This window comes from Juglans microcarpa x Juglans regia, chromosome 2S (assembly GCF_004785595.1).
Source record: "Juglans microcarpa x Juglans regia isolate MS1-56 chromosome 2S, Jm3101_v1.0, whole genome shotgun sequence".
Classification (NCBI taxonomy): Eukaryota; Viridiplantae; Streptophyta; class Magnoliopsida; order Fagales; family Juglandaceae; genus Juglans; species Juglans microcarpa x Juglans regia.
The window spans coordinates 12844527-12857193 of NC_054597.1; the positions used below are offsets into that span (position 1 = coordinate 12844527).

Sequence of the window (12667 nt, forward strand, 5' to 3'; positions counted from 1 at the left end):
GCCGGCCTAACAGTGATTCTATGGCTGTCTCTAACGTCACAGGTTTGTATTAATTTTATTGCGATGTTGAAGATTTCCTAGTCTTTGCTCCTACAATTTAAATCGGTTGCTAGCTTGTTTTACCCGAATGGACGTACTTCAGTCCTAGCATGCATGCATCATCTAATTTGTCTTGTTTGAAAAAAATTCATCTCTTTCAGACAATCTAAAACCGCGTAATCTGTTGATCATACACACACACACACACACACACATATTATATATATATATATATATATATTAATGGTGCCAAACTGTTGAGAATAGAAATGATTCGATCAGCTTCTTCCTCTGCGAAAGCTCCTCTACTTTCCCAAATCTCCTTCCCAATTCATATCATGCAGCATTTTGCTGTCGATGCTGTTCTTTTGCTTTTATTCTCATGTCTTCTTTACTTACTTTCCAGCAGTGCAGCTCAAGTTGAGAGGACTTATGTCGACTGTAATAGTACTGCCAGTAATTACACTTCTGGGAGTGTCTTTGAACAAAACCTGAATCGTACAATTGCATCCCTTGTTTCCAGTTCTTCTCTAAGTTCTGGGTTCAATATCACTAGCGTCGGCCAAAACCTTGATGTGGTTTATGGCCTCGTATACTGCATAGCCGAGCAAGATGACAGGGATTGCCAAGCTTGTGCAAATATTGCAGCAATGGAGATCAGGAGCCGCTGTCCTAACCAGAAAGAAGCTTACATGTTTTATACTAATTGTTCGATAAGGTATTCAGACTGGCGTTTCTTCTCGACTGCAGATGGTGCTGTAATAGCCACGATATACAATGTGAATATAGCAACAGACAGGGTCCTTTTCAATCGTCAGTTGGGAAACCTGCTAAAAAATATTTCATCTCAGGCTGCATCCAGTCCTTCAAAATATTATCTTGGGATCACTTCCCACACAGAAAATGTCAATATATATGCTATGATGCAGTGCACCAAGGACTTGACGGAAAACAGCTGCCTTACTTGCCTGCAAGGGCTTATTAGTTATCTTCCTACTGATTTAAGTAATGTAGGAGCTCGTTTTTTTCTCTATGAGCTGTAATCTGCGTTACGAGACGTATTCGTTCTTTCTCTCACCATTACCACCTTCTCTAGTGCCTGAGAAGAATGGTACTAGCACTACCCCAACTGCAAAGACAAGTGGTCAGGCTGGTAATGTTTGGTGCTCTTTGAATTCACGACTAATGCAATATCATATCAATGAAAGGCAGAAATATTCCTCGAAATAACTCCTATAATTTTGTAAGTAAAATCCCTTGTTGACTGAATGATTAATAACTATTTCATATATTCTTATGTGTGAGCAGGAAAGAACAATACATCAGAAATTGTTGTTTTTGTGGTCATCCCAGCAGCTGTTGCTTTGGTTGTGATAATATGTGGCTGCTGCTTGTGGAGAATCACTAGAAGAAAAAGAGTAGGCAAGTCAGGTTATGTATCACAGCTGATCAATTTGTTTAAGCTTTAGGACCTCTCATGTAATTATCTACAACCTAGGAGATGAAACAAAATTGCATGCTCAATGACCTTCCATGACCTGCCATGCACAAAACAGTTTCTAAAACTAAGCTTTCTGCTATCTGAACCCGATTATTTTTATTCTATACCAGAGGATGCCCATGAAGATAGAGAAAAGAGCATGGAATCACTTTTAATGAATCTGAGTACACTTCAAGTGGCAACAAAAAATTTCTCTGATTCATATAAACTTGGACAAGGTGGTTTTGGCCCTGTTTACAAGGTAATCCTTTGGTCATTATCTATGACGCATGCTATTTTCCCCTCGCCATATATGTTATATATTGAATGCGCAGTCTATATACATGACCTCTAGGGTAAACTCATCGATGGACGAGAAATAGCTGTTAAAAGGCTGGCAAGGAGCTCAGGGCAAGGTCTGGAAGAGCTTAAAACAGAAGTAGTGTTGGTTGCAAAATTGTTGCATCGGAACCTGACAAGGCTGTTAGGCTTCTGCTTAGAAGATGGAGAGAAGCTACTTGTCTATGAATACCTACCCAACGGGAGCTTGGACAGAGTTTTGTTCGGTAGGATATTGCATGATTTTATATATATTTCATTTTTTTTCCTCTTCATCATTTGAGACCTAGTACTCGTTCTCTCTCTCTCTCTGTATAACTGTATATATATATATATATATATATATATATATATAACACTGTATTGAACTTAAGCTTGGGTGATGCAGATCAGACCAAACGGTTTTCTTTAGAATGGGAAAGACGGTACAAAATAATTTTTGGAATTGCTCGAGGACTACTTTACCTGCATGAAGATTCTCAGCTTAGGATTATTCACAGGGATTTGAAAGCCAGTAACATCCTGTTAGATGAGAACATGAATCCCAAAATCTCTGATTTTGGTTTGGCTAGACTATTTGGTGGAAGCCAAACACAAGGCAATACTAATCGGATTGCTGGTACTTAGTAAGTAGTTCTCAAATCAGACAGTTTTAGTTTCTTTGCAAGCATCATTTTTTCCTAGTACTTCTAGGTTCTTGCCTTGGCAGAAGACTTACAAACCATGTTTCTTGTTTGTTGATGCCATGAAGTGGATACATAGCACCGGAGTATGCTAAGAAAGGGAACTTTTCAACTAAATCCGATGTCTATAGCTTTGGTGTCTTAGTACTAGAAATTGTGGCCGGTCGAAAAAACTCAAGCTTCAGCAATGGGATGAATCTTCCAAGCTATGTAAGTATGCTGTACTCAGAGAATTCCTGTTAAAATCATCATCATCATCAATGCATGCATGGAAGATTGACTATATGCTAATTTTATGATTCATCTAATTTACACAGGCATGGCAACATTGGGCCAATGGAACAGGTTTGGATTTGATTGATCCAACCTTGGGTGATCAGTGGACAAGAGATGAAGTTCTGAAATGCATTCACATCGGTTTACTATGTGTTCAAGAAGCTCCTGCAGATAGACCTAAGATGTCTGAGATTGCAACGATGCTCGGTGGATACACTGCAAGCAGCTTCCCAGCACCCTCACAACCCGCATTTTTTGTCACTACTGGTACTGTCGAAAATCCAGAATTAGGATTCATTAAAAATGATCCTGGAGCATCATCTCCATTATATGCTGAAGCTAAACCAGAATCATCAAAGAAATCTCTGAATGAGATTACTATATCTGATATAGGTCCTCGCTAGCTAGCTAGTAATTGCAATTTAAGATCAATACATTTCAGACTTTTCATATACTACTGCTGCTAAGAATATGATTGAAAATGTTGGAGCATGGCCTATTCTTTCTAATTTAAATCTAGATCAGTCTCAGAGATTGTTGCAATGATTAGCAATATGTAATGACTGACCAGCCTTAGCTTTGATCTTGTTCGAAGGAAAACACTGGAATACAATTGGTGAGTGAAGATTTATGACCGTTGATAATTCTTTATTTTTTTGGTATAAATCTAATATTTTTCTTGGGACAATTTCAAATTGCAACCATTGCAATGAACAATGCCACTGATCTAACAGCATACCCTTATCTTTTCATACAAGTTTACAAAAGCATAATGATCAGCCTAATTTGGAACTTTCATTCACATTTATGCATGTAGTTTATTTCTGATTTTCTGGGCTATATTCGAGTGTTGATGATGAGGTATGCCTTCCAATTATCAAATACAAATTTTCAATCTCAGCCATATAAGACAGCTTCTGGTCACTATGAGAACTGAAAAGTCTGCAAAGTATTTGAAGGGGAAAAAATTTTCTGTCCCCTAGATTTTTTTTCTCATCAGCCAAGTAATAGAACGACGGTCCAAACCAGGGTCCAATGATTTTAATGTATTATATATTACAATGACTCTTGGAGACTTTCAAATCATGTTTATGTTTCTTGAATCTTAACAAAGTTTTATTATATTCATGTTATACTTGTGACGTTATTAATTAATAGTTAATGAATTATAAGGCACTTTTTTTGGGGGCTAAATTAATTGTGTATTGGACAAAGATCAAACTTCACAAAGGTTATTTCAAATAAAAAAAAAAAAAAAAAAAAAAAAAAAACTTCACAAAAGTGACAGATTTAAGATCTCTTGGAGTTACTTCATTAACTCCGTATTCCTTGCACACAATTAGATGCGTTTGGATTCTGAAAGCATTTTATCTCATCTCATCTCATGATTATAACTTTTTTAAATTTTCACACAAAATATAATAAACAATTCAACTTTTTCAAATCTCAATTCAATTTTTTCAAATCTCAAAACAATAACAATATTAAAAAATAGTATTCTAATAGTATTTTTTTTAACTTTCATCTTTCATCTAAAATCATTTTATTTTATCTCTAAATCCAAACCATCTCGATCATCTATGAATTTCAGAGTCATGACTTGTTCCAAGAATTAGGAGTGTCAAAGAATCTGACTCATCTGAGTTCCAACGAGTAGGGAATGGTCAAGTCCTGTTCGTTGATTTTTTTTTTTTTTTTAAGTATAATTAAGTTGAACTCGAGATTATTACAGAGTTGCATTTTCTGTTCAAGGGTAGCTCTTTTATTTTTTAAACAAATTTGTGCTTGTTCATGAGTTAATTATTTTGTACAAAAACATATTATTTATATTGTACTTTGTAGTACTTTTATCTAAAAATCTTGACGAACAAACTTTCTTTCTCTCATTTTTCAAAATCTCATAAAAATCTTAATTCAAATAATTTTACTATTGTTCACAAATTATCTCATTAATATTTATAGATTTCTCATTTGATCTCATCTCATTTGTGTAACTAAATGAGACCTAAATCATGATGATATTAGGCAAAATTTGAATAAAGGTGTTGCAGATTGCCTAAGCCAACGAGGATGCTCGAAGTAAGGGTGATGATCGATCATAAAATGACGGATTGTCATCTTTTTTTAAAAATGGTTTTTTTTTTTTTTTTAAACTTAATGTGAATATGTTTGTTTTTGATAAATTCAGAAACAATTGGTTTAGCCATGAAAATGTACAGCAGAAGATTAAAAACTGTGTGTGAAAGAATGTATAAACCAAATGATGCATACAGACATGAAAACAGGCTCATAGATTTAGATACTTTATTCGTAAAGTTAATTAGTATGAAGGTAACCATTTCATAGAAATAATCCACCTAATATACAAATAAAGCAGTTGAGGTAGGAAAGGAAATACAGTATTGAAATCCCTGAGAAACCACCTGTCATCGCCGTATCTTCATAACATTTGCACCAACTCCAAAGACCAAAAACTTAAAACAACCATATCTTCATTCTGATGGGGTTCTCTTGTCTCTATAAATACTTCCTAGCTCAAACACATATATACCCACCTGATCCTTTCTCTCTGATTTTCTTCTATTTCCATTCCATCGTTCTCAGATTTCTACTGCTCTCAGCAAGAAATGGCGAAGACAAGAACATTGATCAGCCTGACTATTTCAGCCATGCTCCTCAAATTAGCTATGGCAGCAAATTACACAGTTGGAGGCCAAACCGGTGGGTGGGATACGACCACCAACCTGCAATCATGGGCATCATCTCAATCATTTTTAGTTGGAGATAACTTGAGTAAGTTAAATATATACTTCTTCAAACAAGTCACTTTATCTATATTATCAACGATCTGTTTATCTACGTGCTTTTCATCTTGCATGCAAGTTGTAAATCAGACATAATTTGGCTTGTAAATATTTGAAAAAAATTCATGCTAAAAGAGAGTGTTCACAGTTTTCCAGTACGCACCAAACCATGATTTGCTTGAGGTTTCGAAGACAGACTATGAGTCCTGCCAGGCAAGTAATCCGATTCAGTCTTACTCTGGTGGCACCACAACCATCCCACTCTCTTCTCCAGGCAAGAAATACTTCATCTGTGGAACACTAGGACATTGCAGCCAAGGAATGAAAGTCGAAATAGACACTCTTGCAGGATCGGCCTCAGCCAACCCCCCGGCTTCCTTGGTGTCTCCTTTGGTTCCTACTCCAGCTCCAGAAAGCTCTATCTCCTCAGCAACACCTGCATCAGAAACCACTTCCCCGATGCTGCTTGCTCCATCACCATCTGACTCTCCATTGGGTAATTCTGCATCATCCTTCAACTCAATCCACTCGATCATTTTGGAGTGGGTCTTCAACTGAACCACCTTCCTCATCAGCTGACAAAGACAGTTTCCTTATGAACATCATTGTCGGATTTAGCTTTGTAATGATGATGCTTCAGGCGTACTAAGCATCAGATAAGTTTTTGGTGATGGATGTTAAATGAGTTATTTGTGTAAGCAATTACCTGATGCATCATGCATTGGGGAAACATTTTCATGACAAAAGCATTCAATATTATGTAGGCATGGATTAATTTCAGTTGCAAAAAGCATAAACCGACCTCCAAATATGCATAAGACAAATCAAACCAAATTAGCACTTTCATTTTCGTTCATCATAAAGAAATGGAAACAGAGAGGGGGAAGGGGAAAAAAATACAAAAAGAGACAACTTCACTAATCTTGTTTCTGCACAGCCCTCTACAAATACACTTAAAGTTGCGTTTAGATGTTGAGTTGAGATAAATTCTTTATGAATAGTAGTGAGTTGAGTAGTGGAGGGAGTTATATGGAGCCTATCTAAACTGAGTTTAAAGTGTGTTGGATGTTAAGATGAATTTAGTACTTTTTATGGAAAGTTGAAAAAGGTTGTGGATCTCATGTGTAAGGAGGTTTTGAGTTAAGATGAGTTTAGTAATTTGAGAGTTGAGTGTTTAGATGTTAGACTCATCTTAAAATTAGATTGAGCTCAACTGAATCTTACAATCAAACGCAGCCTTAATCAGCCTCAACTTTTTTTAAATCCTGTAACTACTAGGAATATAGAAAGGCCTACATTGGAAAACAACCGTACACCAAACCTCAACAGAAAGGCCTAAAAAAACAAGCAAACCACACTACCATTTTTTTAACTAACAACCTGTCTGACTTACAGAAATTAAACCACAGGAAACTTGGGAATGCAAACGAAACCACTCCATAATAATTTCTTAAACAGAAAAACTCGGCTTACCAAATCCCACCTAGCACCTTGTTGTCTCTCCCGGCTAGTACTTATGGGAACGAACACAGACGCTTATGGTTTCTTCTAGAGCTCAGAAATCATGAATCAATTCAGGGAAAGCAATATCTGTGTACCTCAAGCACAAGGATCGGGGCAGTCGTTCCTCATGCAGTGGCTGTTACTTCATATTCCAGGCAATAGGCATTCCTACCTAGTTAATGGACTAGAGAGGAGGCCAGCAACCCTACAAGGCTACATGAGCGCCCCTCCAGATTAAAGTTTCCAGTTATGGTGAAAACATAAATGCGTCATTATAGAATTAATCTTCAAGAGGAGATTTTCAGTCCTAAACGTGACAATGTAATCTAGAAATTATTAAATGCAATATTAAGGTTGACGTGTTTCATCCATTGCACACATTCCATTTCTGTGTGGTGTTCGTTAATCCCTTCTACTGCCTACGGAAACGAGGGAGAAGCACTGCAAATCAAATCTACCGCTGCACATACCGAGATCCAGGGCGACCATGCGAAACTGATTCCTAGATTATGAATTAAATTATTTGCTACAGAGACGGACCAACCTTCGTTCAAGTACTTCTTAAACCTCAAAGCATTTGCTTATTTTATTGTACACAAATCAGTACAATTGCTAATAACCATACAAAAGAAATTGCTAATAACCATACATAAGTACTCCACCATGGATGTCATCAGATTTAAGCAAACCATGGATGTCATCAGATTTAAGCAACTGGAGGGCGTAGTACATGATCCTGTGATTTGTCTAATACAGCAGGTGGCATGAATTTCCACATGGCAATACTGGGTTAACCAATGAAAGTGTAACGGTAAAAGAGTTACTTCTTGTCACTTAAAATCGTATCTCACAGTATAGATATAAACTCAGATTTTCTCAATTACACATAGATCTCATTGTTTTAAATCAACTACTCCAAAATAATTAACTAAGAACACCATAAAGTCTCAAAATAAATATCAACTTTCCAAAATACCAAGTCAATAGAGCAAAACAAAACTACTGAATAAAATTTTCCAATAACCAAAGTATCTTCTTTGTACTTAATCCACTATGCTCACCTAGTATTACCCATACTTCATATTCTTGAACTTCAATTGAACTATCAAAATTATCTGAAAATATTGGGGAGATAAATGGTGAGTTATCAACAACTCAGTAAGCAGAGGACATATATCAGTATGTAAACATGAGCATTTACAGAGTACAAAATGTAAAACAAAATATTTTCAGTATCAGCATGCTGAACAAAACATGTTATCAACGTTAACAAAGCGATGGTTCAAAATATTTTTTTTCCAAAGTCCTTTGGCATAACATAAACTGAGCATTATCATCATATCACATTAGAGCATCACATTAGAACAGAGATTATGTTTAATCTCCGTGGTAGGGTTGTGCTATCCCCGGTGGTCAAACCGGGTTCTTCCCCTTATCATTCTTGGAGCACTGAGTCTGCACAAAGGAAAGACCACACAAAAGCCACTTTGTATCCAGAGACCACAGTTTTACACCTGTGGTAAGGTCGAAGTGGAGCAAAAACAGAATCAAACATATAATTAGGATGTAATGCCAAAGGTTTTCTATGCTTCATCATGTCAAGCAAAAGTACAAAATAGATCCTGATCATTTTCACATATCCAAAAAAGACTCAACATCTTCATATAAATATCAAAATTCGTAATAAATGCCAAAAGTTGCTCATATCTACACCAGCTATGACAGAAAATACTTTCTCTTTTGTACAAGTTTCATGAGTAATGCAGAACACATAACTGAAGTTGTTTTCACATTTCTTTTCAAAAACAAAACATGCATATTTTTCACTAATCAACCTTAGTCCATATCTTTTTATGCAAAATCTACTATAGAAACCCCACAGACCTGATGCTTGCAGAGACTTTCGTAAACCTTGATCTCGAGTTCTAGCAATCTCACAACCTAAACTAGAAAATTTTCACTATCATGTTAATAATCTACTCAAGCACATCCTCAATCTAACTAACAGAAAATTTGCAATTCCGATGATAGGATAATATGAGCCCGAAATAGAAACTAAATCATCATAGTCTTGGTCTACAAAAATAGCAACATCACCTCTCCCTTCAAAACAATAGTTTAGCTCATCATATAAACAAGGCCCATGTGAGTTCAAGCCCACTAAAAAAAAATAGTTTCTGTAACAAGGTATAACCAGGCCTATTTAACAATCAGGTCTAATTACTACGGGTAGAGGATAAAATTTATAAATCCAAAACACTATTGCCATGGATTAAAGGATATGCAGGTAATTATCATTAAAGGTCTTTGTACGCATTGGGGAATGTATATAAGTTACTTTTCACTTGAGAGCAACACACACGAGAGAGAAAGAGTGTTGGGCGGCAAAGCTTACCAAGAGGAAGAAAGAGAGGTGGCGGTGGGTGGTTGAGCTGAGGTTGAAGCTTCGAGATAGAGGAGACACGGTAGATTTGGGGTTAAGCTTTGGTGAGGACTAATAGTGTTGATGTCGTGTTTCGCGGTCTGGGCAACTCCACGCAATTGGGCTCGGTCCGATACCTGTTGAGACAGAGAACGGAGAATGGAGGGCTCGAGGGCTGTGGGAGCTCTGATGATTAAGTTAGCAATTGGGATTGAGAGAGAAATATTTAGTTAAGGAGAATGAGAGCTAGAGTATATAAGAGTTTGAACCCCTCCCTTGGCTGAGGGAATGAGTATTTATACCTGGTCGGGGTGAATCCCCGAGATGGAGGGAGCCGGTGTGTGGCTCCGTACTGGGATTGGGTGTCCCTGCCAAATCCCTACTGCCCTATAGACCTATCAATCCTGATTTAGGCTGTCGCTGACACCCCAGGGGGCATGGTGTGGTATGCTGATCCCCAGGATGGATTAAAATACGGTGTGGCTTCTGTCATGGCATGCCCGTCCTCGTTCCATTAAATGTGACGTGCTTCTAGTTAGGCACGTTCATCCTTCTGCCCCGTCTGGACAAAAGGGTCAGGGACAGGGGATGTCCCTAATTGTCAGGTAGTAATGGTGTCAGATTGTCCTGCCCTACCTGCCGTCTTTTTGTCAGCGTACTTTGCCCAGTTGCGTTTCTTCTTGGGCCTCCTGGCCCGAATCGGCCCAGCCCAGGCCTTATCCTTGGACCCGGGCTTGGCTTGGGGATCACTCCCCTCACAGTACTCCACAAATTCCTAGCACACATGTGTGGTGGGAATTTAAACATCTCTGCCTCTCCCCATCGTTAGTGCGCTAGGACAGCTAGGCTTCTGCTGTCTTTCCAACTTCTCGAACGTTGGATTTGGAAGGTGCCTTTTTCGTTTCGAGCCACTCATTGGCCTGTGCCCGTCATGCGCCTGACATGACCTCCCACGTCCACATAGGCTTGCACTATTTGGGCTTCCCGAGGCCACCTGCCCACGTCATTCAATACGTGCGTCGCCTCGATTTCCACAGCCTCCACGTCTCTTGATGATTGAACTGGGTGGAGCACGTTTGCCCACGTCCTGGGCTATTTATTAGCCCGTGCTCTCCATGCGCTTGACGTGACCCCCATGTCTACGCAGCCCTGCGCCGTTTAGGCTTCTCGAGGCCACCTACCCGTAATGTCAAATGGTGTCTCAGTTCATGTGCACCCCTATATAAGGCCTCTTTCCCTTTCCATTTCCACGATTTGCTTCACTCCCTCCTCATTGCGTTCGCTTTCTCCTTCCTTGTTCTCAGTTCCTTCATCATTCTCAATCGAGTCCTTCGTCCCTGTTCTATTCCCTTCGCCGTTCTTAGTCGAGTTCCTCATCTTTGTCCTCTGTCCCTTCGCTATTCTTAGTCTTTTCGTTACCTTTAATCAGATCCTTCACCTTTACCTTCTGCTTCGATGGCCCCGAAGAGTTCCTCGTCCTCCAAGCCTTTATATTTCTCCGAGAAGAGCTGGGAGTCATCGGTTACCACCGTCGACCTCTAGGCTTTCATGGCGAAGTACAATATTCCCTCGCCAGTGATTTTGGAGGTGCCCGACCTCCGAGTTCCTACTGTTGACTTTGGCGGGATGGCGATTCGCATGGTGCTCTATCCTATCATGTTCTCGGCTCCAGCTCCCCTTTTACTGCCTAATTCACGACATTCTCCACTACTTGGGGTTAGCTCCAGCACAGCTTCATCCGAATGCCTTATGCCTCTTAGTGGCCAGCTGCATCATCTACCGTAGGGTGCTTAGTGCTGGTTCGAAGGAGTATCCCGACTTAACAGCTCGGGAATTCTATCAGTGTACTGTGTGCTGCACCTGGATGGGAGCCTGTGCAACTTTCAGGTGCGTTCACCCTGGAGGCGTAGTGCCAATCTTGAGTCGCGCCATTCGCACATCATGGACTGGTCCCAAAAATTCTTCTTTGTCTCAAGCTCGGGATGAGAGTACCTCGAGGGAGAGAAAGATCACAAGGAGTTTGGTCATTTGTCCCCTGTCCAAGAGCCTGATCATCGACCTGTCCTAGAGGGAGGATGCCAGGTTTAGTGGCAGTGATATCTTGGGTATCGACCCACCCCTACGATACAGAGACTGATGCGGTGCTGTCTAACATCAACATCAAGAGCTATTTGACTGCCCACGACTGCTCATTTGTGCTGGGGTAAGACTTCTTGATGGACCCCGCATCACCCCAGGGTCAGAAGCATCCCTCAAGTTCTCTCGTGGCCAGTGGCAAGGGAAACCGGGCAAAGGTGGCTTACGATGAAGAGGGTAGGGCCTCTCTAGGTGAGACAGGCGGGGCCCTCCGAGGTGATGCCGGGGGGGTCTCAAAGTAGAGAAGGCTCATCTCGGAGAGATGCTTAGGGGACTAGGCCCCCCTCTCCCCACAAGGCTTCGAGGAGCAAAGCCAAGGGGTCTCAGCGCGCTCGCTCTAAACACTACGAGGTCTTGGCTCCTTCTGCTCGGGGGTGCCTCAGGAGCGAGGCCGGGGGATCCTAGCATGCGTGCCTTGAGCACGTAGATGCTCCTGCTCCTTCTACTTGGGGAACACTTCCTTCCCTGTGCGCCCTGAGGTCCCGGCTCCTTTTGCTTAGGGGTCCTTCAGGAGAAAGGCCGATGGGTCCTAGCATGAGCCCCTTAAGCACCCAGAGGCCCCTGCTCCTTCTACTTGGAGAATCGTTTCCTTTCCCGAGGTGAAACTATCGACGCCGGCATCGACGTCAGCTCTGCCGACATTTGTCATTTCGACGTTCCTTGTTGAAGAAGAGGAGATGAAGAGGTCTTCTGGCCCGCCTTCTTTGACGCCTTCACTCAGCTAGCCCCCCGTGGGGCCGCGACTATGGATTCTTCTATCTTCTTCGAGGAGTCGCTTGCTCGGGAGATTGTTTCACCCGTGGCTGTGACTCAGTCCCCGATCTCTCCTTGTCTCTCGGAGGTTACTGTTCTAGAAGATGCTACCCCTTCAGTCCTCCTAGATGTTGGTGTTGCCTCTTGCTCCGTGGGCCCGATTCTGGATGGTAGGGAGGAAGCGGGCCTGAGCTCCCCTTTTGTCATGGAGCTAAGCTTACGATCTTCTTTG

The 12667-nt window shown here is 40.5% G+C and overlaps 2 protein-coding genes across 2 annotated transcripts; both read left to right on the forward strand.

The window, feature by feature from the left end:
* Nucleotides 1-308: 308 nt before the first annotated feature.
* Nucleotides 309-3221, forward strand: LOC121253372 (cysteine-rich receptor-like protein kinase 10). The gene is given in 8 exon segments (XM_041153395.1): nt 309-1061; nt 1063-1192; nt 1348-1470; nt 1651-1781; nt 1875-2085; nt 2247-2484; nt 2610-2751; nt 2859-3221. Coding segments are annotated over 8 exon segments (2091 nt in total).
* A 2169-nt stretch (nt 3222-5390) lies between these two features.
* Nucleotides 5391-6423, forward strand: LOC121252793 (mavicyanin-like). The gene is made up of 2 exons (XM_041152609.1): nt 5391-5610; nt 5770-6423. The coding sequence occupies exons 1-2, from the start codon at nt 5445-5447 to the stop codon at nt 6177-6179; spliced, it is 576 nt and encodes a 191-aa protein (XP_041008543.1). The 5' UTR covers nt 5391-5444; the 3' UTR covers nt 6180-6423.
* The last annotated feature ends 6244 nt before the right edge of the window (nt 6424-12667 follow it).